Source organism: Hippoglossus hippoglossus, chromosome 5 (genome assembly GCF_009819705.1).
Source record: "Hippoglossus hippoglossus isolate fHipHip1 chromosome 5, fHipHip1.pri, whole genome shotgun sequence".
Lineage (NCBI taxonomy): Eukaryota > Metazoa > Chordata > Actinopteri > Pleuronectiformes > Pleuronectidae > Hippoglossus > Hippoglossus hippoglossus.
Genome location: NC_047155.1, coordinates 5,230,568 through 5,258,042, shown reverse-complemented (window position 1 = coordinate 5,258,042; position 27,475 = coordinate 5,230,568). Strand labels below are relative to the sequence as shown.

Below are 27,475 nucleotides of genomic sequence, written 5' to 3'. Positions count from 1 at the left end.
AATCTACATTTTTTTGCAACAGCTGCAACAAAACATAAAGTTCTTCTTCGGAGAGCACATATTGAATTTTGAGACACAATATAAGGTTTCTTACATTCACATTGTACAGGGATGAGCGCGAGGCTGGCGGAGCTAATAAAGTGATGCTAATGTGCTTTGTGATGCGGTGGTATAGTCCTCGGCTTTCAGCTCTAAACAGATGGGATCTCTCCCACAGGATCAGATAAAACACGTGGAGCACGGCACATTCAAAACAAAGGCCGCCTCTCAAAGGCGCGCTGTCCATGGTCGCTCACACTGAAGTCCCCCCGCATGAGATAAACGTGGCAGAGCCGCGGTTGATGAGGTTAAATTGCGGCATTTCAATCCAAACAAAAGCAGGAGGAGGAACCACAAGCACAGGGAACTAAACTGTGGAGATGTGAAGCTCTCGCCTCCGCTGGAAAGATCACGACGCACAGTCCTGAACATCCGAGGCGTCCTACGGGCGTCGAGTCAACAGGACGCCTCAGATGTTCTTACTCCACAGGTTTAATCATAAGACATCAAGCTCTGTAACAATGGCAACACCTTCTCATTATACATCCAAATCCCTTGAAAATGATGGAACAGGTGACTGGAGGCTAAGCTGGGTAGTGATCTATAAATATACATCATCTTGCCATATATATTTCATCTCACACCGTCAGTGGGAGCTGCCATACCATTAGAATATTCTCTAAACCCTCCACATTTGTCCTAGTACCTGCTGGAGCTCCCTCCTTCAGTCTGCGGAAGCCCTTGCCTCCAGAGATCACCGCCGCCGAGATCACCCTGTCCCTGCGCCCCCCCTCCCGCTCACAAGGACGGCCCCTGACCCACATTTCTGGGTCGTCGCTGAGCTCGTAGATTGATCCGTCTTCCACGCTGTGCTCCAGGGACTCCAAGGAGGAGTCCGACGCCTCGTCCCCCTGCGCCGTTAGCGGCCGCCCGGGCAATCCCGACGTGGAGCGCAGCTTGTACTGCAGCAGAACGCCGCGTCCCTTGCCTCGCCCCTCTCCCTGATAGGAGCTGGACTGCTGCAGGGATTCCTGGGAGGACGTGTCGCTGCGGTCCTCGCCCCCACAGGCCGAGTCCGGGCTTTCCCCCACCGAGTCCCTCTTGAGCAGCTCGGGAGACAGGGTGCTGGTGGTGGCTACCAGGAAGTCCACTGGGCCGCAGTGGGCGTTTAACGAGATCATGCCCTTTCCTGTAAAGGCAGGAACAGAATATTCAGACATTTTCGACAGAGACACGGCTTCTCCACAGGGCTGAGGTCATCTCACTGACAGGTACATCACTTAAAGGAGATTAGAATAGAGTTTAGTGAAGTGACAATGACTGGAACCAAACCTTGGATCATAATGTTCATCAATAGTTTTCTAGAATTGTTATATTCCTGGATGCAAGAGTGTAGATGGCACCTACAGTTTCAGTTGGTATAAAAAAAACAAAATGCTGCCGGGCAGGTTTTTTAAATTACCCTGCATGAGAATATATACACAGTTTATGATTTGTGTGACGCCTGCCTGGTAATATTTGCACTGATTCCCGGAGCCACAAGAGAAATGTGAAGTGTGACCTCAATAATGGGCAGAGCAGAGTAATTTTCTGTCATGAAAAAAACCCCTCTGGGCTCCTCTTTTGACCCCTGAAGAGGCTGTTCAGTCACAGCCGTCCGCCCCCCTCCTCTGATCCCTACCTGTTATTTTGGGGATGCCCTCCAGTTTGGGAACGGGGAGAGTGATGATTAAGCCTTGGGCGGTGCCCACCCACAACAGCCCCTGGCAAATCAGGAGGCTCGTGACTCGCATGTTCTTCTGACCTGCAATGGAAGAAAACAACAGAAAAACTCACCACACATCATTATAAAATCAAAGTGTAGTTTAAAACTACCGACAGATTATGATGGTTTCTGTTAGAGACTGATCCTGATATTACTATTCCAGGACTTTTAAAAAAAAATGCTGCATTTTGGAAATTTGACTCTTCAGACCTCGTGTGATTGAAAAAAAATTGAAATAAAGAAATATTTTTTTATTGTAAGTTATCAGCGTCAGCTTTGAGTAAAGTTTAAGCTCTATGATCAATCTGTATCTGACGAGCTTAACACACATGCACAGCACAGCCACCCGGAGCTCGGGGTTATACAAGATTATGAAAAATTGGATTTGTGGAATTGCTACTGACCCAGTTGAAAGAATCGTAAAAGCACAAAGTGTAGAAACCCTCCCCCCCCCACCCCACTCTGTGAACTTAGTGTTATACACCTGTGTTTCAGATGTGAGTGGTTTTTGAAATGTTGAGCTTCAAGGTGTTCACCTCGGTCGGTACGAAGCCAAACTGATCTGCAGGAGAGCTGGTGAAATGAAAGACGCCCATAATCTCCTCAAATTACCTCAACACACACACACACACACACACACACACACACACACACACACACACACACACACACACACACACACACACACACACACACACACACACACACACACACACACACACACACACACACACACAGAGTACAGCCGCACAGTTTGGATGATTAGATCAGACCAATTCTCAGCTTAGGTGGAGAAGAGAATATTTGCAGTTCACAAAATTGAGGTTTATATATATATATATATATTTTATTAAGCATCTAATAATACAATTATCAATAGAGTGAAGATGCTTTTCATGCAGCAGAGCCATTAAGATGTAGAGAGCGTTTTCATATTGACATTCAAATACTTTTGTTTTACTTTGCAGACCTTAAAAAAAACCTTTAACTCACTCGGAGGAAATAAAAATGATTAAAAGTGTCATGTGTCCTTTCAACTAGTTTTTCTATCTGGCTAATGTTAAGTTTTTAAGATAAAAAGCAGCAAAACATCATTATAATATTTATCATTCACTTGTCTGACACTTTATTTATTATTGGAGAGTTTGTGCTGCATTCAGGGCCTGCGGGAAATGACAACTATTTTCATAACCTCGCCCATAAGACGAGCTTCATTTGCTTGGTTAAAAAAATACGTATACTTAATTGCACTAAATGTACACACACACATATTAAGTATTTTGAGGATTGCTGCTAAATACTGTTGTTCACTGTGCAATGACAATAAAAGGATTCTATATTCTATATATATGTATTATATATTCTAAATGAAATGATTCATAACAAAAAACGACTTGTTTTCCATCACCTGTGTTTCTCAACGTCACGCTAATTACAACCCAGCACACACTGCAGTATTACTCTAGTAATATTTACACACTGCAGTATTACTCTAATAAATACCAATGTTTGGCCACATAATGGAAACTAATCATAAATTCAGTTTAACATTTAATTGTGTGGTCAGTTGAAACCGTGGCTGCGTAACCTTCGAAACGAGCCACAACTTAACCCTGCACGCACAGGTGCGCTCCGGTGCTGTGGGTCATCCACTAATTGGAAGGTCGGTGGTTTGATCCCCGGCTCCTCTGGTTCCACATGTCTCAGTGTCCTCAGGCAAAAACACTCCACAACCACAAACAGTGTGTGTGAGAGAAGCGGTGTGTCAAGGGCGAGTGTGTGTGAACGGCTGAATGTGACCTGTGATGTGCTGTGAGTGGTCGTTAAGTTTAGAAAAACCTTCTGTATAGATTCAGTCCATTCAACTCCAACCGCTCCACAGCTCTCAGGCCTGTGAGGTAAACACAGTCAACACTGACATCCTCCTGACCCTTTTTTCATTCCTGCTACAACGGCTGTTACTGAAGAACATAAAACCTCGTTATTCATTCAAGTGTTTTCATTCAAAGAAAACACACACAAAACAAATCCAGTTTCAAGCTAACGACCAGAATAGCTGAAAACTATCGAGTCTTCTGAGGGGATCTTGAAGTGTGTTGTTCTGCTCCGGTGCACAGACTGTTTCACTTCTGAGTTAGAAACCTGCTCCGCTGCACAAGTAACCACGACTAACGGCAACGTCGGGGGGGGGGGGGGGTCTGGAGTTCACCTGTGCTTTACATTACAAGTTCACAAGTTCAAGCACTGGAGCGCAGCAAAAAGGAAATATTGAGAGGCTGTGAAGTTCAGGCTCAACATTAGAATCTGTGGATGTGTTTCAGGAAACACTGAAGAAACATCATCTGAAACTGATTTGTCTGTTCTAATGAAAATGCTAAATGTTCCACCTCATGAGAAGTAACTGACATTGAAAAAAGTAATTATTTAGACGTTGTTCAAATACAGATTATTACAACAGTGGCTGATTAGGATTCTTCATGTTGGATATTTGAACACAGAAAACACAACATGCATTTTACACATTGAGAAATGTTGTCAGATTGACTGTAGCAGAAACATCTACTGTGACATTTCAATTAAAACTTTTGAATTTGAATCAATTGAATTAATTAGAATTAATGTGAGTTGCACATAATCATATTAATATAGATATGTCACTTTATTCTTGTCTCGTAAATACTCATTATTAGATGAGACGTATCAAGTTGGCGTTATGAGGTTCTCTGAAAGTGCGACAGAGGAAGTAACTCAGGATGATTTTCCTTTTCCCACAGATTGTCGATAATCCTCCGGGTGAGATTAAGCAGCGTTTTTTTCTTTGTATGAACTCAAGTTTTCACATCCTGTAACAGCGAATGACGCGAGAGTCGACATACGTCCTCTGTTGTGAAGATTCTTCAGCCGCTGACGTGTTTTTGTTGCACTGCATTAGCGACGGGGAGAAAGGACAATCGCACGCTATTATTATACGTGCACATCCTTTGTTTCCAGTTTACAAAGGGCTGGGGAAAAAAAAGCATTGTTTGTTTTGAATTTATTTTTGCATTCCTTCTGTGCTCCCTCAGCTCTCCGCTCCCGTTGTGGCCTAGTTATCTATAGACGCATTTCCCATAATATCCATGGCAACCGGTAATTGAATTACACCGACACTCTTGATCACGACTAAAAGAATGCTCATTTACATGTGTAGCTGCATTTACATGTTTGTTCGGTGTCATGCTCAGATTATGAGGATTTGCATGAGTGGCTCAACGGTGTCATTAATGAATTCATCGGGCTGTGCAGAGATGAATCATCATCCCGAGTAGGAAGCTGACTGCGCGAGAGGAAGCGGAGGCGAAGCGGTGGAGCACACGCAGCCAGACGCCTTCAGGTGGAGACCTTGGAGGGTCACGAGTGAGGTGGGCGCCGGCGAAAGAAGAAAAAAAAAAACCTGCCTTTATCTCCAAACTGTCTGCCACCTGCTCACGTCGCCCCAGAGCCTATTTGTACTCTGGTTGGAGAGCTTAAGCGAGAGAGTGGTGCTCGTGAACACCCACTTTTGGGTTACCGTGAAATCTGAAGTCAAGTCGGAGGATGTGCGCGCCCGGCATTGTCTTTACGAACGGCGATAAAGATGGATAATGACGAAGACACTTGAGATTAAGGAGGTATAGCTTAACCTCGAGCGGTCTTGCACCTTCGGTTTTTTGCAGCAATGCACACGCTCGAGTGTGTGCAGTGTGTAGAGTGGGGGTTTAACGTGGGAGCCGGTATTTGCCTTAAAAAAAAAGAAGATGCCTCTAAAGATAAATGCTTCCCTGTGATATGTCACTGAGGACTTTGTTTTGGAATATTACGTCTTCACCCTAAGGACAGAACTATTAAAGGCATTAGTAGCGAGGAGATCAGCAGTTTCCTCCGCTACAGAAACTTCTGTTGTTTACTGCAACTGAAATTCCCTATGGAGTATAGATCACATTAAGGGGAGAGGATTAGGGGGGGTGTATCATTACTGCATGTCCCAGCATAAGTCAAGGAGAAACCTAAGGGAGCAGAGACCTATTGACAGAGGGAAACTATCAGTATTTCATGTGGAGTATCTGCGCTTGTCGAGTATCAGGGGGAAGCTCTTTCCTCTTGTGAGCAAAACAAATCACAACTTAAGTCAAAGATCCTCTTCCTTCCGTGGACCCTGCAGACATGAGCCGAGCAGCTCTCTCTTTTTTCTTCCTCTCTCTTGACCTTGTTTCTCCCCCCCCCAGGGCCGAGCCTCGAGGCTGCCACCCTCCCCTCAAATCTGCTGCATATTTCAAGGGGAAGCGCCGGTGCTGGATGAGAACGACCTCTGGATCACCAGATACGACGGCCATAGGAGTGTGTGCTCCTTAAAGTCTTTTTCTCTACTTTGATCTACAAGAGAAAAAGTTTGGTGCCTGAAACGCATGCCGCCTTTTCACTCTTTCACTCAACTCGCAGGAGAAAACCTTTTTCTTCTCACTGCTACCTCAGCTTTGAGTATTGCTCTAAATACATCAATCACAGTCTGGTGTGGCTCAATGAAAGGGGACGATATATTATAAATGCATTCACACGACTCCGTGTTGAACGAGCTGATGGCCCACAACATTAGACATGTCGGAGGGAAGTGCTGTTATCACCATTAGACAGTTTTAGGTACGCTTCATTACGATCTAATTTGTTTACCGTGGCTCATCTCTGGAAAAAAAGAGGAGAAAAACGCCGGATGATAAATATTTCATCCATCATGAAGGAAGTCAAACAGGAAGTAATGGGCTATCCGAGGTAAACTAAATGGACTGCAGTGGGGTGAGTGGACTTTTTTAAAAAGCGGAGCGGAGGAGATGAAACAGGCAGGGAGGGGGAGAAAGTGGGACGAAAAGAAAGGTACGTGCGGAGAAAAGGAGGTAAAGTGGGCATGATATCACAGATTGAGCATTTAGAAGAAAAGACAAGAGTGTTTCCATGGGAACCCCTTGGTATGAAAATCTTAAATGCAGCTCAATATCCTTTTTATTTTTTTTATTATCAATCCCTGTCTCTATTATGGTTCTGTGAAGGCCTGAGCTATTATTCAGGTCAGCCCCCCGGGAGCGAGACCCAGAGAGCAGCTCGGACAAGGAGAGAATACGATTGTGGGGAGGAGAGCTTCATCAGTGTTGAATCAGAATCCTCTCGTCTTCTTATCTCTCGACTAATTCTGACTAAATCTGTCTGTCTGGGCCCAAGGGGGGTGCAGTGTTGAATATGGTGCACGTTCAACTCTAACTTCAAATAAAGATGTGAAAGTTTGAAACGTTAAAATGTCACAAAGGATATTTCCTCATGTCGAGACCCCGGTGTGATGTGTGCCGGTGTGATGTGTGATGTGTGCCGGTGTGTGTACCTGTGTTGAGCAGCGTCGACCGCGTGGAGATGTTGATTTCCTGCAGCAGCTCCAGCGTTTCCGTGTGAAAGAGACGAATGGAGGAGCCCTCGGAGAACGCCATCCACACGCCTCCGCCCGCGCACGCCATGTGCGCCACGCTGACCATCGGGTCCGGGTGGACTTCAAACTTCTGCAATGTCATAAATAACACAGGAGGGAAAAATCACTTAGTTGTCAATGTCTGACAATTTTACATTTGTGTGACACGGAACATTTCTAAAACTGAAAGGTTGGCTCTCTCCGGGTTTATCGGGGGGGATTTTTCCCTCCATATATTCTGTGGACTTGAAGAATAGCAGCTTCAGAGCCAGTTTTTCAAAAGCTGTTTTGGTCTTTTTCAGTTTAGCCTTTTATTCTCTGAGGAGTTTAGCACTATTCCTTTAATAATTGAACGAGCGTGTGGTTATTTTTCCACATTATGTATTTCACAAACATGAATAAGAATAAAAGACGTGAGTATGAGTGCCTAGTGCTTCATTAGACAGTTTTTTAATTGGTACGCCGTTTATTGATTATTGTGACGTTGTTTCAAAGTTGATTTGTGTTCGAGTTCATTTTTCCAAACATAACAAGATAAGTGTCACAATTATATCGTGACATGATGAGGTCATTAGAAGTCCTGCTGAATGTTCACTCGCTGCTCCGCACTTCTTCTTCTCTAAATAAATCCAAACTGTTCCTCCTAATTTTGTCATTTACAGACTCCCCGACACATGTTTTTGCAGCAGTCCCCTGGCTTCCATCTTTTTTTAGGAGCACAATGAAAAAAAAAAAAGAGAGTTTTGCAGGCACACAGTCTTAATGAGTAGCTTGAAATAAATGCAATGAGCCTTATCATAGCGACACATGCAGCCCCTGCGGTCCGAGGCGTGACAAGGGCTGGTTCGGGCATCATCTTGGAACTCATATCACTGTCAATGCACGAGTTGCATGAGGCTGGGCAATTAGTCAATGCGAGCAAGTGGGTGAGGATGAGAATGCACCCCGCGGCCCGAACCGGCTGCACCGGCGGACAGGGATTACCACCTGTTTGTGTGCCCTTGCCAGTGGGTCCTCCTTTGTTTGAAATTAGGGGAAAAGGAAAAGAAGAAGCCTTTGATGTGTTTTTCTCTTTTAATTGACTCCTCAGCAGCGAGCGCCGGCTCCGCCAGAGAAAGGACGTGCAATGCAGCTCTGGGATTGTTTTTTTTCCCAAGTGCCGCCATCCAAATATGAGATATCCACGAGAAAAAAGCCAAAATGTCACCTTGCAGTTGAAATGGGGTTGAGAGGTGAGTAAAGAACATCACAGTCCTACTGCATGTGCTGTTTTATCATCGCATGAATCATTATCAAGTGTGGCGGCTCTGAAAGGGGGTTTCCAGCTAATAAATGGATGTCATAGGGTTTAATGGCTCCTCGCCACACGTTTACAAGCACCTGTAAAGCACTCTGTTGTGTACGACGTCTTATTTGACTGGGATAAACTGAAAATGTCAAAAAGGGCCTGAAAATGTGAGAAAATAACTGATTTTTATATATTTAAGTCAATATTTACCTTCACTAAGGGGTTTATGTTTTTGTCTGCGTTTGTTTGTCTGATAGTCAACAGGTTTATGCAAAACCTACTGAACGGATTACCACGAAACTTGTTGTAAAGGTGCAGTAAGGGTTAGGGAAGAATCCATTATATTTTCGTATGGATTATGATCAAGGGGCAGATCCCGGAACTTTTTTTCCACTTTCTTAAACTTTGTGTGATCCGTCTACATTTGCACTTGGATCGTGATGAAAAAAATAAGTTTTTCAGGGGAGTGTGTGTAATTTGGTGTGGTCCTGTTTCCCTCTGGTTAAAAATAGAATCCTCCAAATATTCTATCAAGGATAAAGACCGGATATGTTGCAGCGCCGTGTTGAATACAGGATAAATACAAGCCCCTCCCGCCGCCGCCGACCAACAACCTGGCATTAGTCTGCTGAGTCCAGTGTTGCTTACAGAGATGAGGTGGTCGGTGGAGCCTGACAGTAGTAATGTGCCCTTTCCACTCCACTCCGCAGTGTCACACTAACAACAACATCCCGTTTAGAGTTCTCCGCCAGCCGAGCCACAGCTAGTAACACTGCAGCCGGTCGGAGCAGCTCATTAGTCCTTCATTACGTCAGGTGACAAGGTGTCGCCGTCCCTTTCCCCGAGTCCCGAGTCCACATCTCCACTCTGAAGGGAGTCGTAGACATGTGACTGAAGGGGCAGAGCAGGTAGAGAAAGAAGTAGTAATGGGAAGAGGATGGAACAAGGTCTGCCAGTCAGTACTGATCAACGCTCGTATGTCCATGCATGTCCTGCTTCGTTAAGAGTCGGGTTAAATTACAGGTGCTGTTCAGGGTTCTTTAGTATCTGGAGGTCTAGAGATCGACCGTTAGAAACTTTAAAACGAGGCTGAGACGCGTCGGAAATCATGAGATGTTTTGGTGGATTTCAACAAAAGCACTGCATTATCGATCAATCAAATCAGTCCCTAGTGTGTGACTACAAAACAAAATAAATCATTACAGTTTTTTTCTCATTTTCTCTCCACTTCAGGTTTATTGCTCTGTAATTTATTGCTTTTTTGGAAGAAAAGAAGTGGTATCAACTGATCATTTTCACAAGTGTTGTCAGTGTCGTCACTATTACTCAACTATTCCAACTAAATCTGGTGGTGAAGCGAGTTTCCCTCAATGTCTGTGATGATCTCAAATGAAAAGATGGGAGAGAAGGAGTAAGAGTTTGGCTGTTTGGGTCCCAGGGGATGCTTTTAGTTATTTTTGTTGCAGTACCTTGGTTGGCCACAACACTTACATAAAATGGTGGTAAACTAGAGATACTAAAAGCAATCGTGTTTCAAAGAACACCCCCCCCCCCCCCTAGCAAAACTGCTGTGAAGTCTTACTTCCACATCATTTTCTTTGTGAAACCCCAGTGGTAATATCTAAAAGTCAAAACTGTCAGAGGTATCATTGCGAGGCTTTGTGAGCTTTTTCTTAAATATCGGCATGTTAAGACAGATGAAACGACTCTTAAATCCCCACACACCTTCTGCTATATTTGTCCGTCTTCCTCTACCTCATTGTGTTGCTGAGGTTTTTCTCAGCCCTATAATTTTCCTCTATCCCCACCAGAGTTTACATAATTGAATAGCACAAAGCAGAGACTACGCACAACACTTTCAGTCGCGAGGATCCTTTGTGTTTCGCATGCAGCCAATTTCCACAGCATCGTATGTATGCACCATGTTTACCCAAATCAGACTGAGAAGGGTTATATTGAGTGTGCAGCGCCGAGGCACCGACTGTGAAGATTTAAGGGAGAGATTCATGCCAAGTAGCAGTGTGCAGGGGCCGGCGTCAGGCGAGACGGGCCGCCGCGTCCACCAAGAGTCACGGATAAATGATTCAAAAGTGCTGCAAATCTGACAAAACGGGCGAACGTCCGCTGGGGAAAACAACGAAGGGGAGGAAGCGAGTGAGAATCTGTGACCCTCTGGCCTCGCTCCGAGTCATATCTCTTCGCTACAGGTGCCAAGTGTTGCTTCTCCAGATCCTGGATATGCACCGACGCCCCTGTGAAGTCAGGCCTCATGAGTCCACATTAGCGAGGAAGACAAGGTTAGCAAAGAAGTAACCAGAGCTGACCCGTTGAGCTCTGTGGGAGACACGGTGAACCAGAACCGTGGCTCTCCTGCATGGCTATTCAGCTGATTAAACTCATGTCTCCGGAGGACTGCGGTAGGCAAAAGAGGTGAAGGAATAAAAGGAGACATCCCCGGCTCGGCTCTCTTCCGAAATACGAGGCTCCTGAGGCAGACTGGAGGAGCATCTGTCGCCGGATTGATCGTGCAAATTCGCCAGCTGCTTCTTTTAGTCTGTTGCTTCTTTTTTAAAATAGAACATTTTAATACCTATTAACTTTGTATTTTACATTATCAAAAAAAACTGTTTGTCTCTTGCATGTTGCTGCCGATTGTATATTTGACATGATGTCAAGCAAAATATCTGTAATTTCAAGATAAAAGTTATGCATCCATCCTTTCTGTAGCTAAACTGCTTATCTTTAAAAGGTTCAGTGTGTAAGATTTAGCTGAAAGGGATCTATTGGCAGAAATTGAAAATAAAATAATGAGATGTTTTCTCTAGTGTGTTTCATCTAAATTGTACAAATTGTTGTTTTCTTTACCCTAGAATGAGCTCTTTGTATTACATACTTTATATTTACATCAGCAGCTCCTCTCTACGGAGGACTCCATGTTTTTTACAGTAGCCCAAACTGGACAAACTTAACACCTTTTAAGTTTTTATGACAACTGAAGCTACCACAGGTTCTCTCTCATGTCTGGAAGGGGAGGGTGAGGTGAGGGGTGTTCAGCTGCAACATGCACCTTCACCACTAGATGTCACTAAATTCTAAACACTGAACCTTTAAGGGTTGCTGGAGATATTATCCCAGCTGACATTGCAACAGGATTCGAACTCAGTACCTTTTTGCTTTGAGATGACAGTACCACTGTACCACTGTAGCATTTTGCCACTTTGCTTGTTCCCCCTTATCGCCTGAAATGTAGGTCATTTGTTTTCCGCTTTGGGAACAGAAAACAGATTTCTACGCCGTGGTCCAACAGACACATGTATCTTGTTTATTTTTAGTCTTTTAGTTTGTTAGGTTGTTCAAATTCAAATTCAGCATCGTATTTATATCAGTCAACAACTTTTATTTGACCAGGGAAGGTCTGCTCGGCGCACAAGCTCGTTTCCGCCAAAAGCCTTTACCCGTTTCTACAGCTACGCACACTCACATCTGGGATCCATAATTAAATGGTAATGGTTTGCAGCTCAGCATCTGAATACCACATTAACATTACCCAGAAGAGTTTGTTTTCTGCCATTCATTATCGTCTACCGCAGCTAGGGAAGTCATCCCCCTGTACAGATCTAATGACACACGGTACAGATGAACACCTTGGAGAAAGACTACACAACAACAACAACAAAAAGGAAAAGCACGACAGAGACGAGACCCAGGAGGATTTTTCTGGGAGATAATGGTGTGAATTCTTTCCCAATAACTCAGAGCTCCTCAGCAAAAATGAAGCGTGTTTGTGTATGGAAGCCCCGTAACAAACACTGTATGAATCTACAAAGGTTTGACTTCGTTGTCCAGGCAGCGGCTCCAGGCAGTAAATCTTGATGACATCACAGATTAGAAAAGCTGGCTCTCTAAGGCTGTCGGCATAAATCTTTTCACAAAATGAGAGGAGAGGAAATTTTCCTCAAAGCTGCAAAAAAAATAACAAATACCACACACTAAACAAATAAAATAAAGAACACCTTGTGTTGCAGTTTCACTTATGAACTCATCCATTTAGGTCTTCAAACCATGTTTCAGCAAAGAGTGAGAGTATTTATCTGCAGGAGATGTTGGAGGAGTCGACCTTGCAAGAGGGTTGTTTCAAACAAAAGCTTTTGAAAAGATGAATATGATAGTCGTCATGGTTTCTTGTAATATTCTTGAAATACTTATTGAAATAAAATACAGCTTTTGGGCTGTATAATAACTTTTTAAACATCAGGACACTTTATTTGAACTATACTTTATTGCGTGTCATAAGGTCCAGCTTTATCTATGTGTGTGTATATCTATCTATCTATCTATCTATCTATCTAAGTCTCACTATATATCTGCCTATCTATGTGGATGTATTTATATTATTTATTCACACACACACATTTTTTCATTACTTTTTAAGAAGGAAAAATCCAGATAAACAATCCACAATCCTAAAAGTCCGCTCACATTGAGGCAGTTTTTCTCGGATGAAAAATGTTGAAGAATATTGACTATGAATATGGTGAAGGTGCAGGTCACGTGTGCCCGGCAGTGATCTGGTTATTTACCTGAGTGCTGAGGCTGGAGACGTCCACGGCTGTGACGGAGTTCCCGCAGCTCGCCCACACCGAGTCGTCCAACACCAGCAGCGTCCGCACGGGTTCCGAGCCCAGGTTCACACATCGGCACGAGTCTGGTTCCCAAAGATCGTCTGACACAAACACAACACAACACAAACACAACTGTGAGTGACAAAGAAACACTGAAAGAAAGAAAAAAAATCAATGGCTATTATCACAGCTGGCTTAAAATCATATTAATAGACCCTGCTTCTATTCCGACACCGTCACATTGAGTGAGGCAATTACATTCAATTCCCCCCACTTGTATTGCAGCGAGATACCTCGGTTTTTTATTTTGAAAAATACTCTTAAAGCAGTTAAATGTTATTAAGCAATTACTAAAGCATCAGCGAAGCCAGCTCACAGTGGAGGCTCCTTTTATTTCACTTTAATTAAAAAACAAATATGTGCGAGAACGTGAACTACAGGTTGACTGAAGAAAGAGTGTGGACCTCCATTCCAATCCCCACACACTGAGCCGCACAGCGTTCGCCACCCACATGCTAATAACTCTGGTGTACACTTTAATCCACTTTCCAACTTCTTCTCTCGCTCCCTCGCCGTCTCGCTCGCTCTCTCCTTGTTTTTTCTTGGGGTTTTTTTTGCCTCATCATTGTGAAAATGGAGCAGGCCCCTTTTTTCTTTGAGTTTTAATCACGTTGCAGCTACAACAGAAGCACATTACGGAGCAAATTACATAAGCATTTCCTTTGCTATGCGTTAATGAAGCAAAATTACAGAAGGGAGTGCATCCAGCCATTTAATTAACATTTTGAGTTGTTTATTTCTGCCTTTCATAGCAGAATAGCTTCACAACGGCTTCTGACTTCCACAGGTTAATTGCCTGGTGTGTTATAAAGGTCACTTTCCCACCGTTTCAAATTTGACTCCTGTAAATGTCCCTCCGGCCCACGTGCACACGGCAGGACCGCGCTGATGCTTCTCCCTGGTTAACATTGCATCACATCAAGCTTCTCCGTCCTCGTCTTGTGGAGTATTTTCATTTACATTAAGCACAGTGTCCGACGTGCGTCTCAGCGAGCACGGCTCTCAATTCGAGCCTCTGCATTTTCTGGTGGTTGCAGACTTGCGTTTTAAGACAGTAGCACGCTAGTCAAAGGCAGATACATCTTTAACAGATGCGCAGAATCCACAAACATTCCCTGGCACCCACCAAAGCTTTTTCTCCTGTCCTGTTTTTTTTTTTTACATACAAAGCATGAATAGTAATATTTAATCGGCATGCAGCAGCTTGGTGTAATTAATCATCCTTTCTGCTTGGGAGGAGAAAGGAGCACAGGAGGAAGGCAGGGACGTTGATTTACTGGAGCCAGGTGAAAAAGAACCTGGTGATGGAAGCATTGTGCTCCCGCTGGCTGCGAGGACAGAGAACTACTGCTGAGATGGTGTTAAGCCCTCCTGGCCTTGTGCGATGCCTGACTGGACATGGCACGCCATCCACCACATGGGGGGGGGGCGTTATTGTCATGCTTACACCAGGTGGGAAAATCACCAGGAATCGGACGTATAGCATAAAAGGGAAAAGTGATTCTAGGTTAACGTGATTTTTTAAAATAATTTTAGTAATACCCATTCTGAAAAAGCATTTTCTGTCTATGTGGGTGACTCATAAAACAGATATTCACATGCAAAATCAATATTAATAATAAAAAATATATAGCGCGACAGTGGGGATTCCTATTGTGTGTCTCTCTCCAAGGCGCCACTTTCCCTTCTTTTCCCTTCTGTGTTACAAACACAGATATCAAGCGTGAATGTGAATTTAAAACAGGTTTTCAACAATAGAAAAATTACGATTATTAAAAAAAGCAGTGAGAGTAATTATATTAAAAAAACGTTGACGTGTATTTATGATGTATGCATACAGGTAAACTTGAAAACTTTTCTTGGATGCATCCGCTATAGCTTCTTCTCTCCGGCTGCTGGCAAATACACATAGAGGGCGCTGGTAGGTTTGATCAGCATTGTACTTCAATGACAAGAATGTAACAGACCTTCCTTTGTGTGTATAAGTCCAACTTAACTAATAAACAGCACGTTTTGTACTTTAGATTAGTTTATAGGACGACACGTTGTCACTTCCACCGACAGACGCCACACAGAGAGAGACGCAACATCCACACACCACAACAATCAGGCTGAAAACAAAACAACAAACATCTCACCACTGTTACTTCTTCCATAAACCATCATGGTGCCGTCCCTGAGGCCCGCAAACAGGAAGCGAGCCGACTGCTTCAGGCACAGCACAGGGCAGCCCTCCGGGTTACGCAGGGTCAGTAGGCATTGTGCTGCGGTGTCCACGCTGCCATACACCAGGATGCTGGAGGAAGGAAAAGCGGCGCAGGGAAACATGATAAATGAGCGTCATTTAAAATGACAGAGCGGCTCGTTTTCATGCGGTTTGATTTAACAGTTCACTTTGGAGCAGAGCCTCGTGTGTGTGTGTGTGTGTGTGTGCAGCCACTCTGTCTTTCTCATGTTTGAAATCCCATCTGAGCGCGGCAACATCTTACTGTGTTCTCCAGAATGACAAATGCACATTGCCGCTTGTTTGTTTCTGTCAGTCTGAGAGGAAAATGTCAAGTACAAGTGGAGATGACGTGTTTTTCTGAGCGTCATGAAATTATATTTTCTTTCTTTCTTTCTTTCTACTGTACGTCTTTTTTTTCATTTCCCTGGACGGACAATCGCATTGGAATAGAATGAGTCAGCGTTAAAAAAACAAACTGCTGACGCACGTTTCTTAAACTAATGACTGAACACTACAGTTAATGAGAATTACAGAAACATAATGGCTACGTCTGAAATCCCAGAATATTCTCCGCCTGAAAGAGAAAACAATTTATTCACTGTTACTACGACAGGAGGCCGCTGGTCTATTACAAACAGCGGGGATCAGAGGGTTTATTGGATTTGAAAATGAAACTGATCTCAGCAGCAGTGGCAGTATCGATGCTGCGTCGAGGCTTCGGCTCTGATTTCTTGCTTTGATGAAATATTGACAAGCGAATCTATACAGGTAGAAAAAACCTCGAGGGAGCAGAGCGCCGGGTAATACAGGACGATAATATACCACAGAAGATGTGGAGCATGTTGAAAAGCATTTGTGTTCTTACGTTGATATCTGTGCTTCTTATTTGACGATGGAAATTCCAATACATTTGATTTCACTATTTGATTTTTCCATTTCTACGCAAAGGCTTTCTTTTGCCTGTTTTAACAAGGTATCTGATTATTTCTGTAACATCGAGCCGCATCCACACGAAAGACAGTTTAGCTTCAAAACACATCCATGTATACTCCGGCGTTTTCAAGCACAGAAAGAAGCCACTGGGGGAATTTGGAGACTCTGCTGGTCCCATTGTAGTTTGAAAAATTTGGATAAAGAATTGTTAGATATTATTAGAAACGTATTCGTCTCTCACCGGCCATCGTCCAGTCCAACACAAATGTTGGCGCCGCTCCCTGAAGGTGCCTTGTGAACTGCAGCCTCCACCTCGTCCGCCTGAGGAGGTTCAGGGACGTATTCCAGACATCGCACAGCAGAGCCCACCTGCAGGCTCTTCACAGCCCGTGGCAGGGGCCTGTTGAGGGAGAAGATCTCTATCTGCCCCTGTGAACCTTCACCTCTACCTGACACCTGTGTGGGGGAAAAGAAAGTCGAGTTAATAAAGGTCAAGACTGAGAATCTTTCTTTGGTTAAAACTTCTTTGCCTCTCAGCAATTTGGATTTTTAAAGAGTTCAAATCAATGATTCTTTCAGACCTTGTCAATGTCCCGCCTCACTTTCAATAAGAACAGACATTATGTGATGGGTTCACAACAAGAACATCAGACATTTCCAAAAACTCTGGAATCTTTTATTCAGTAAGAAGCGCTGCCCTCAAGACTTTTTTTTAATGATAATGTCTCTACATATTGCGAGGCCACTTAATGACGCCCCTCGATCAAGTTGAGTTCTTCAAGTTGAGCATTCATTCAGATTGCCTTGTACTTTTGGGACATGCCATGTTTAATCATAAAACCTTTAGGCTGTATGGTCATAGATATTAATACAATTTGGAAATTACGTGTGTCTCTGATTGCAAGTAGAGGGGACCTAAACATTAGGTCACAGAGTAATTGTTTTCATATTGTTTTTAAGCTTTGTTTTTATTATTATTATTATTAAGTATAATGTCATCAAACCTCCAGAGGGTTTGATCTTTGGTCTTTGAGCTGTTGCAAAGATATCGTTATTAATCTGAAGTCCTTGCAATGTGGTTGAACATTGGCTAGTGATCAGTGCATGGTCAGGCGCGTGCAAAATACCAATGCAATACTTTGATAGTGTGGAATCACCATTTTCAAGGTAGAAGACCCATTTCTGTCCCCAGAAGAAGCTGCAGAGTGAGTGTTCCCTCCTTTTTTTCATCTGACACTTCTTTCTTGGGTACAACCCATCAATCAATCAATCACTTGAGCCGACATCTGATTTTTAGCATGTCCAAGGTTGCACATAACACTTGAAGATACTCTTTTCAGAAGAAATAAAGACGTTCAAAGAAACCGAGCTGTTAAAAGCACAGTTAGGAGTGAGACTCTACCCGTCCACGTCCCTCGATGTCTCTCCCTTTTTGAGGAAAACACAAGTTTCAACGTCTCAAACAAACCAGAAAGTAACCTTATCAAAACAGGTGCACCAATCACAACAAGCTTCCCAGGGTAATTCACACCCCACAGGCCGACTGTCTGCCTCAATAGAGACTTGATTTCCTATGTCCTACATATATATTGGCCTTTGTGTAAGCCTGTCAATGCCAATGCTGAGAAAACAAAGACAGCAGGAGCCCTCCAACCTATCTCTGGTGCAATTCCAATTAAGGTGGCATTGCTTCTATTCCCAAACAATTAAATTGCCGCTGTGGGTTTTCAATATAATCTCATTCATTATTCCTGTGTGAGTCCTAGGTGGATGTCCAGACAAAGTACAAAGCCCTTCCTGGAAAAGATGCACGGCTGCTTGCTGCTCGACAGCGAAGATTTATACTCTGTATGAATCACATCGTGTGAATGTGACATGAGCTAAATATAGTCTTTAGCTCCTCTCCTCCATGCTCACCCTTATTTGCATGCAATCATTTGTTTGATTTGTATCAGCGTGCAGAATCTGGACGGGAGCGATCCTGTGGGCTCTTGAGAATGAGCCAGAACAAATAATGGTCTGTTGCACAGGGTGAAAAGAAGATAGGGAGGACTTATCTTGCAGCAAGAAGCCTGAAAAAAATACACAGTTTCAAGTGACTTTGTGTAACCAAAGCCGGAGGCAAGGCCCCCATTCACCCAGACTCCTCCGTACACGTCTATCTGTGCCTTCCCGAACCCTTCCACACACACCCCCCATCACCACTAATCATCCCCCAGCCCCCCCCCCACCCCCCCCCCCCCCCCCCCACATCCGGTGCAAACACACTGTCCTGACAAAGTCATCACTACTCATTTGAAGAAATAGATGTCTGGAGTTGTGCCCTGGACAGATTTCTCCTCCCAGTTTGAGGGAAGCAGAAAACCTCCCCAAACAGTGAAATGCTCTGCCAGCCTTAATTACATTGCTCTGGACACAGCGAGGAAGCCTGGGGAGAACGGTCATGATGGCAAACTGCTCTCTACGGTATTTGCCACATTACGAAGCCAAAACCACGGATCACCAGAATGTCCATCTACTTAAAAAATGCATTTTAAGTCACTGCTAAAAACTGTCCTGCGTAAATAAATAAAACGAGAAGACATATGGGCTGAGTTAATAAAGACTTTATCCAAAAATATAAGAAGTAGGATGTTTGGGGAAAGTGGGACAAGGAGGGTAACGGGAAACACTGGGTTATCAGCCTGATTAGACACAATGTCATTACTCTGATCAAAGCACACAGAAATCCCCATAGCCCAACTCACTTTAACATGATTAGTGTCATCCCGTATTTGACAAGCCTGCCAGGGAGGTAGAACCGACTGGGGGCGGGAACACTCAGCCACTAATTATTCTTGCGGCATCTGCAGACCTTCACTATTATGTGTTTTTTAGTGGATACGAGTTTTTTGTATGCGTTTGATTAGAAGTTGAACTGAGCAGAGTGGAACAATTCGCCGGGAGAAGGTCCAGTTTTTGCTTCGTACTCAATAACGTGCTTGTGTCCTAGGTTGGTTGCAAGGTTGGTTTCAAGAACTTCTGCACAGGCAGGAATAGAATGTGAAGTAAATTGGTCCATGAGATTTGGATTCCTTTCAATTCCCTTCCCTCAGTCGTGTAAGAGTTTTTTAAAAGTGCTAAACAAAATGCTCCAGACTGGAGGCCAATCGGCCTCCAGTCTGGAGCATTGAACTCAAAGACGTTATTTGAGGGACTCGCCAACACGTCACAGACTCTGACTACATATCTAGTCGACTTTGAGACAAGACAGACAATCAAAGCACAAGGGTGAAGGTTCATGTAGCGCTGATTCATCCCCTGATATCTTACTCTGCACATAACCATGTGCAGTCTTTACTTTTGCCTTCACTCACTCATGTGGACAATTTCTCCACCGGTGTCACACACAACATGAGAACAACCTACCTTTGCCTCTCGCAATAGTGCTGGAGGACAAGGTCAGGGGCATTTAAGTCATCTGTAATGGTGCAGTATGGCCTGTGCCCCTTCAAACATTGATACCACACTGCCCTGAAAGCCAGCTCCGCCGTATTTCCACTTCCTCCATCTGAGAGAGCATCCCACTCCTCTTTAGAATAGCCCCACAAAAGCAATTAAGACGGAGACACTGAGCTGTACTCTTTGTCTTGGAGGACCTACACTTGATTCAGACACCCTTTAGGTCAGAATGGGATTACCTGATAAATTGCCCACCTTCTGGAAAAAAAAGGAGAGGGAACAAAAACTGAAACATAAAGATTAATAGCAGATTCTCTGCACTCAGTTTTTAGGTCCCTCAGTCCCCCCCCCCCCCCCCCCCCACTCTACCCCAGATCCACTAAATCCCCCCTAGTCCAGGGATTGTGCTGTGAAGGTCTGGCTGCACAATTTGCCCTACTCATCATAAAACACAGCAGTTACCTACCAACCAACTGCCTTTATATGAATTCATAGCATCCTGGTGACATTTTACTGTGAAAAATGGTGCATGTGCCATTTTTAGCCTTGAGATATTTATTATTATTATTCATTTCACTAATTAACGAGAGCAGATCAGAGAGAGGATGTTTAAAAGTGACACGTTAATTGTGTTAAAAGCTAAAGAAATTCAGCGACTGTATATTTATGTTTGCCCTGTCGATGGTTAAGGTGTTTGGCATTCAGTGTAGTGTGTGTGTGTGTGTGTGTATATATATGTGTGTGTGTGTGTGTGTGTGTGTGTGTGTGTGTGTGTGTGTGTGTGTGTGTGTTTGTGTGTGTGTATGCGTGCAACACATTACCCAGAGGTAGCCTTGAGGTAAGGAGGTGCTCGCTGCAGAGAAGCCCAGCAATGCACAGTGCACCGGATTATGGAGGGCGGCTTCAAGCTGAGGGAGACAAAATGAATATTGATTAAATACACATATCACGGCTCAATACTGCAAGCATATTGTTGATGTGAGTCACAAAATAAAAACACTTTCTAAGTTAACACAACAAAGAGCAGGCTTGTCACTTTTTTTATGTGGAGGCACGAGAAATCGAAATTCTCCGCTCTGCCATCAACGGGAACTTTGTCACTTCCCGTGGAGGTTGATGGTTCTCCGCCCACGTGATATGAGCTGTAAATGTGCGACTATTAAAAACGCTGAATAGAGGCATTGGGTTTTCATACCTTCATACATTTTTATACAATGTGTAAAATAACTTTTGCTGGGAGCCTTCAATGAATTCCTGTTTTTGATGTGTGAACACTTTATCTAAAACAGCCATTTTATATAAAAACAATTCCATACACAAATGGCAAACATACCCAGCGACGCTCTTATCAGTGTTTAACCAGTAGGTGTTAAATTTCTTTCTTCTACCGATGCCAACATTAAAACACGGACAATAAAAACAGCTTATTATTGGAGGCAAACATTCAGCTTTATGTTTCTCTATATAATTGATATTTACAGCTTTAGATTTGTTTTGTATTCAAGGTTTTCATGTTTCTGTGATTTCTGTAGTTATTATTAAAGTTATCTGTTCATACACATGAATATATCTAGGATTGTTCCCCAAGCTTTGAAACACCATAAATGAACAGGAAGTTATTTCAAAATGCATAAAGACTTAGTTTGTGATTGTACAGTTTGAATATTATTATATTCTTAAAGCTCTGAGATGCATATAGATACTATTTACTTAAAACGACACAGGAGGATTAGTGTGACCGGTAAATTTACTGTTAGAAGTGAAATTCATCAAACCTGGGAATGCACAAATGTCCTAAAGATGAAAGCACATTTAAATTCACTGTATTTAGATTCTTATTTGATTTTTAATTAATTTCTGAGCAATCAAAGACATTTTTAAAAACACTATATCTCACAATGTGAAATAAAGTGAACATAACGTCCTCGGCGAAAGGAATAAATCCATATAATCAAAAGCTAAATATAAATGTGAAATCTATTTTCCTCGGACAAACAGGTGTTTGCCTGAACAGGAACGATGGAGGTTGACATTTACAGTATAGGAGCTGTGGCATCAAACCCCCGTGGTGAGAGCTGCTCGTCTGACCCGCAGTCTTTCTGGTCGGGAGTGATTATTATTTTGGTCTGTCACCGCTGAGGGTGGGCCGTGTGACAGACGGAACAGCTAATTGTGTGTTGTTGGGTCGATGGGGGGGGGGGGGGGGGGTGCGGCGGCAGTGGGTGAGTTGTGGAGTTGGTGGGTGGAGAAGGGGATGGAGGGGGAGCGGAGGGAGGGTCAGCGATGAGCGCCGCACGTCTCCAACTGTCGTGCTCCGCGGCGGCGAGCATCAATCACGGGTAATTCACAGCCTCTGTTGACCAGGACTCCCCCCCCCCCCCCCCTCTCTTTCTCTCTATTGGGTGTGTTTGTAAACAATAAACAAAAATAATAAAGGATGCTGGCCAGATCGCTGCCCCCCCCCCCCGCCCCATCTGCAGAACATAGCTATTCCCTCTCTCTCTCTTCCTCCCTCCCTCCCTCCTCCGTGTCTGCCTCTATTCACATTCAGATGCACGACTCGTCCCCTGTATCAATCTCTCAGTCCCACTTTCCCATTTCTCCTTCCCATCTCTCAATCTGCTTTACGCCCCGCTCCTCTTCTCCCTTTGCTCCGTGTCTTTTTTCCCTCCCTCTCCCCGTCTCTCCAGTCCCCCCCCCATCACGTGTGATAAAATGTTTTTTTTTTTATAGGTAATTAAGCAGAAGCCATAATGTGGCTCCATATGGAGGCCCCGTGGTGGAGAGAGGAAGAGTGGCTGTGGACCAGAGGGACTTGACGCTCCATACTGGACTGTGTAGGTACTTCAATGGCGGTTGGATTTTATCAGTCACCGGAGACAGGGGGGGTATTGTGGGCCAATCTTCCCCGGGTCTAGATTGCTTCGTCTATTAGCGCTCACCAGAGTCAGCGCGGCAACGCAACTGGGATCCGTCCTCTCTGTCGGAGTCTATCAGATGAGTATTCACAGGCAGGAATGTGCACGAGGAAGATTCAGATAAACAGCTGATGTTTTAATGAAGAGCTCGTCCTTAATGAGAAATCCCGCCATTTGAAAAATGTGACGCCCACTCCCGTGACATGATTGCAGGTATAAAGAGGAGATCTAATTCTGGAACAATGTAAAAGTAATTAGCGATTTTGCTAATAACGCCCCATTATGCTTTAAAAATGTGAAAGAGCTCTTCTTTTCCATCTCGTCCAATTATTTAAATTCCACACAATCGTGCAATGATTAGCATGAGACTTCATTTCCATATTATCAATTTCAGATAAAACTCTTGGACTGTTACATCAAGCCACATTTCTCTGTGTTAGCGGCTCACAGGGCCGAACGTGGTTCTATGATACTGAGCCGGGGACAGATTGTGTTCCCATTAGAGTGCAGACGGTGACTGGGATCAATACAGTAAACCCCCTGGTCCACTTATTGAACATCTTTTTAACGGCCAATGGAAGGGAGCTCGGGTGAGCATATAATAAGGAAGCCTGTGAGATCATCTCCTACCTGTGAATGTGCAAATTATATTTACAGGCACTAAGGAAATGTAGGTCTGTAACGATGACCGTATCAGTGGCCATCCCAGCGCTAATAAGGTATCAGTGAGAGGCAGTTTAAAAATCAATGAGATCCAAGCTTTCTGAAAGTCAATTGTCAGTCTCTGTTATAGCCCAGTGTGTGTGTGTGTGTGTGTGTGTGTGTGTCAGTGAGTGAGTGTGTGTGTGTGTGTGTGTGTGTGTGTGTGTGTGTGTGTGTGTGTGTGTGTGTGTGAGATGTGGAGGAGCCTCAGCTATTCCCGTGAGTGCAGACAGGATGAGAGGCGAAGGTGAGCCTGTAAGCCGTCTGAGGGAGGTTTGATGGAGGACTGTGGGGAGTGTGGGGAGGAAACGGGCGGCTGAGCTAATTAAAGCGAGATTTGTTGATGTGACGAGAGGGCGGCCTCCCAGCTGCCGGTTACCAATGACCCAGTGGTCGACAGAGAGGCCGCCCCACCCATTACCCCAAGAGGGCGCCTGCCCATATGCTGGCTCCAGGTGGTAATGGCTACCGGAGGAGCGTCCATTGCTATTCCCGGTACATACATGTAAAAAAAATGTGCAATTGAAGCCGTTCCTACAGGATAGAATGGGGCCGTTTACTGTGACTTATCTACCGTGAGCAGCTCTATGCTCTGGATGTCATCAAATGTAAGAAGCGGTGGTTATTGGGTCCTGGTCTAATATGACAGGGTTTTAATGATTCACTCTCCTCGATGTCAGATTGTCAGAGCGACGTCCCCCTTAGTGAGGACGACTTCAAATCCAATTAATGTTGTTTTACTTCCTTCTCAGGTGCCGTTTCCTTCCAGCGCTCTACACCTCAGTGAGCTCAGTGAAGTCTGCTCCCAGCTGCGTGGGGGGTCCACCACACATCAGGTTTGTGACAGCCGCTATCCAAAGAGGCATCACATGCGTCAGGGGCCCACACTGTTATCAGCCGGCCAGCGTTGCATTGTTTGGCCTGCGCCGTGCTTACGTAATGGATTCCCTTTATTGGAGAGTGGGCTCTATAGTCACTTTTGAAATACTGCATCCTGTGAAACCACTGAGCACACACTTCTGCACTGTTCAAAAGGGGAAAAAATGAGTTTGCAAATACAATATATTGGACTGTATGGCCGGATGAAAATCAAATAACAAATATTATCTCCAGTGCGTACGGAGAACTGGGCGCTGTATATTACACCCAGGCACGGAAAATATGCCTGTATTTTATGTTTTTTTTCTAATTCCACAGTCACAGTGACTTCCCCCAATTCCACATACCAACAATCTTTTACACGCACTAACAAGCACTAATAGAAAACTTCCTCTGTTTATTAACTGGTAATTGACTGGTGCTGGTGCTCCCTCTCCCACTGCAGCTGTGCACTGCCTGAGGCCGGAGGTGCCCTCGAGCATCTGGGGGCACGTTTGGAAACAGAGAGCAGACAAAATGCAGGGACTGAAATGAGTTTGCATCAATAATGGTATGTTTTGGGACTCTGGATGCGTTGTGTGCAATTTCAGCATCCTGAAAAACGTAGGTTAGAAAGTGAAGAGAGGCCTCACCTTTCTCTGCACCGACTATTTTTTATTGCTGACAGACAGAGAGCATAAACAATTCCTTAAGAAACCCCAAAAGCAATAGTGGGCTGGAAAGTGAACAACTGCAGCCACCACAGTCCAAATGTGCCATGGCAACATATATATGGTGCATGTGGAGGTTACATTATGTCTACCATAAACCATTTTGTATAAATAAGCCATATGAAGTATTTATTTATATTTTATTTCATTAAATTATCTGCTTTGTTAATTAAGGTCTTGTGAAAGAGCGGCAGATTATAGAAGATTATTCTTCTTTCTGTTCATTTTCAGTCCACATTTGAGTTTTTTGTATTTGCATTTAAATTGTTATGTTTGGTCAACGAACAACAATTTCCAGTGTCAGGTGAATAAAAATGTTCATTTTATTTTAACACAAAAAAAAAAGTAAAACCAGAGAAACTGATCATTTTGCAACCTTTCAGAGATGCAGCTAAATATAGAGAGAATTTGTTGAGTTTCATTTGGTTTTCACATCTCTACAATTTGTTGTTGTACAAAACGGGCAAAATAAAAATATAACTGCAGACAAACAGAGAAAAATGTTTGTTAAACCTTTTCATAAATGTTCGAGCCACACGGAGCCAGTCAGGAGGATTTAAAATGCAACAGCACACCGAGGATAATCAGCCCAAATTGCAAACGCAGTGATCGACAGGAGGATGAAGACGAGGGAGATCTCCCAGCAGAGTTAGCATTACATGAGAGAAAGACCTGTGTGTGGGGGGGGGGACCTGGTGTGCACCCCCCACATATTACTGCCGGACGAGGGGGAGCAGAGACCCGCCGCACCTCCGACAGCTCCTCAGTTTCAAATTTACTCAACACAATGAACTCCGTAATCTGTGTCCAGAGTTCTAAAGAGGTCTGTTAAATTTTATTGTGCGTCTGAAATGATAAGTAGTTCAATCCTCACTATAAAATAAAGAAAATTGCCTGCTCTGCACTGCGATGGCTTTTCTCCAATAACTGTGCATATTCAAAAAGAAGAAGAAGAAAAAAAAAGAAGCCGGGTAAATGATTAAATTCCTGCTTGTCAATCAATTGCCCTTTGGAGGGCAGGGTCTGTTTCAATTGAAATGGGTGAAACATGACTGAGGCCGCCTACGCCTCAGGCTGCAGGCAGGATGGATGTTGAGTGGATGGTCGGTCAGTCAGAAATTACCCACATCCAGAGCTCTGCTATAGGTAACACACGCTTAACAAGCTCCTGGCATTTACTGCTCCTGCTTCTGGTGAGTGACGTTTCTTCATGGATACATTCTAGAAGGATGCGGAAGTTTGTTATCCGTGCTTGGTCTCGGTTGCAGGAGACTAACAGGTACTGGAGGTCTGCTGCTACGGACAACTCTTGACGTCGATGACAAACTGAAACGTGTTTTGTGGCCGGTAGCTGAGTTACTGTTGTCTTAAAAATGGCGACGTATACTAGATGCTGATTGTGTTTGGATGATACACCTAGACAATTTCATTTTTATCTCAATTTGATCTAAAGAGGTAAGCGAGTATAAATAAGTAAATCTAAACTGTACGAACACTGCGAGATATACGTTACAAAAAAAACTGCACGATGAACACATTTACCGCCGTGGCACCATATGTTCAAACTAATGTTTTGAATGTATTGACATTTTAAAACAGTTGTAATGTGCCCCCTCCCATCAGCCCTTTCCTTAAAGCTACGTCCATATGAACACACGCAGCCTGACAACTGCTAGAATACCCCTTTGAGTGGACTGTAGCTGTGGTTGTTTGCAGAGACGGTAACAGATGTTCACTCGTGCTTCAACTTTGTTTCCTGTGCTACAGAAACTACGAACCTCCGTAGCACCAGTGCCATGAAGTTAATGTAAAGCAATGAAGTCTTCAGTGTGGAGGTACCTGCAGTAAACAACTGGCTTCATACAGTGTGTAACAGAAGCCGTCACACATCGACACATTGGTTGTGACGCTGCTCCTGTGACGCAGACACATACGGGGAAAGCAAAGTGTCGTTGCTCGTCGTCTGTTTTCCAATACATCAAACTCTCAGATGACGCTAACACAAAGGGACAACAGGATCAAAGTTGAGACTTGCTGCTCATGTCAGGATTTCATGAGCTCGATGACACCCTGCGATTTAAATTCCGCCGGCATCTACAGACGCAGATCAAAGGGGCCAGGCACCTTCTGTGCTCGCGGGCGCTGCATTACGCTCGGAATATTCAAAGTCATTTGGAGACAATAAGATTAAAGCATCTGCACAAGAGGGATGAATGGACGGCCTGATTGTTAACTCCTGATCGGCCTGTATCGGGTCCTTTAGACGTGGTTCGGACTCGCAGCAAAAAGCATACGGCTATCAGCTTATTAAAACTGGCTCAGGACATTTCCCTCAATTTAATAACCACGGCCTGTACAGTAACGATTTCGCCTCCCCTGGCTGTGCCACAGATCGTATCAGCAACAAGTGGAATGAAGTTGGAG

General features: G+C 44.0%; 1 protein-coding gene across 6 annotated transcripts in view; it reads right to left on the bottom strand.

The window, feature by feature from the left end:
- Nucleotides 1-332: 332 nt before the first annotated feature.
- The window catches only part of arhgef10la (Rho guanine nucleotide exchange factor (GEF) 10-like a), a 104,573-nt gene continuing 77,430 nt past the window's right edge, over nucleotides 333-27,475 (bottom strand). For all 6 annotated transcript variants that reach the window (XM_034586427.1, XM_034586431.1, XM_034586429.1 and 3 more), the window contains 7 exons: nucleotides 20,664-20,750; nucleotides 16,643-16,857; nucleotides 15,380-15,537; nucleotides 13,140-13,282; nucleotides 7,191-7,362; nucleotides 1,721-1,843; nucleotides 333-1,228 (listed from right to left, as the gene is read on the bottom strand). In XM_034586427.1, the coding sequence (XP_034442318.1) occupies nucleotides 678-1,228; nucleotides 1,721-1,843; nucleotides 7,191-7,362; nucleotides 13,140-13,282; nucleotides 15,380-15,537; nucleotides 16,643-16,857; nucleotides 20,664-20,750 (1,449 nt within the window). In that variant the 3' untranslated portion in view covers nucleotides 333-677. The remainder of the gene's footprint in view (nucleotides 1,229-1,720; nucleotides 1,844-7,190; nucleotides 7,363-13,139; nucleotides 13,283-15,379; nucleotides 15,538-16,642; nucleotides 16,858-20,663; nucleotides 20,751-27,475) is intronic.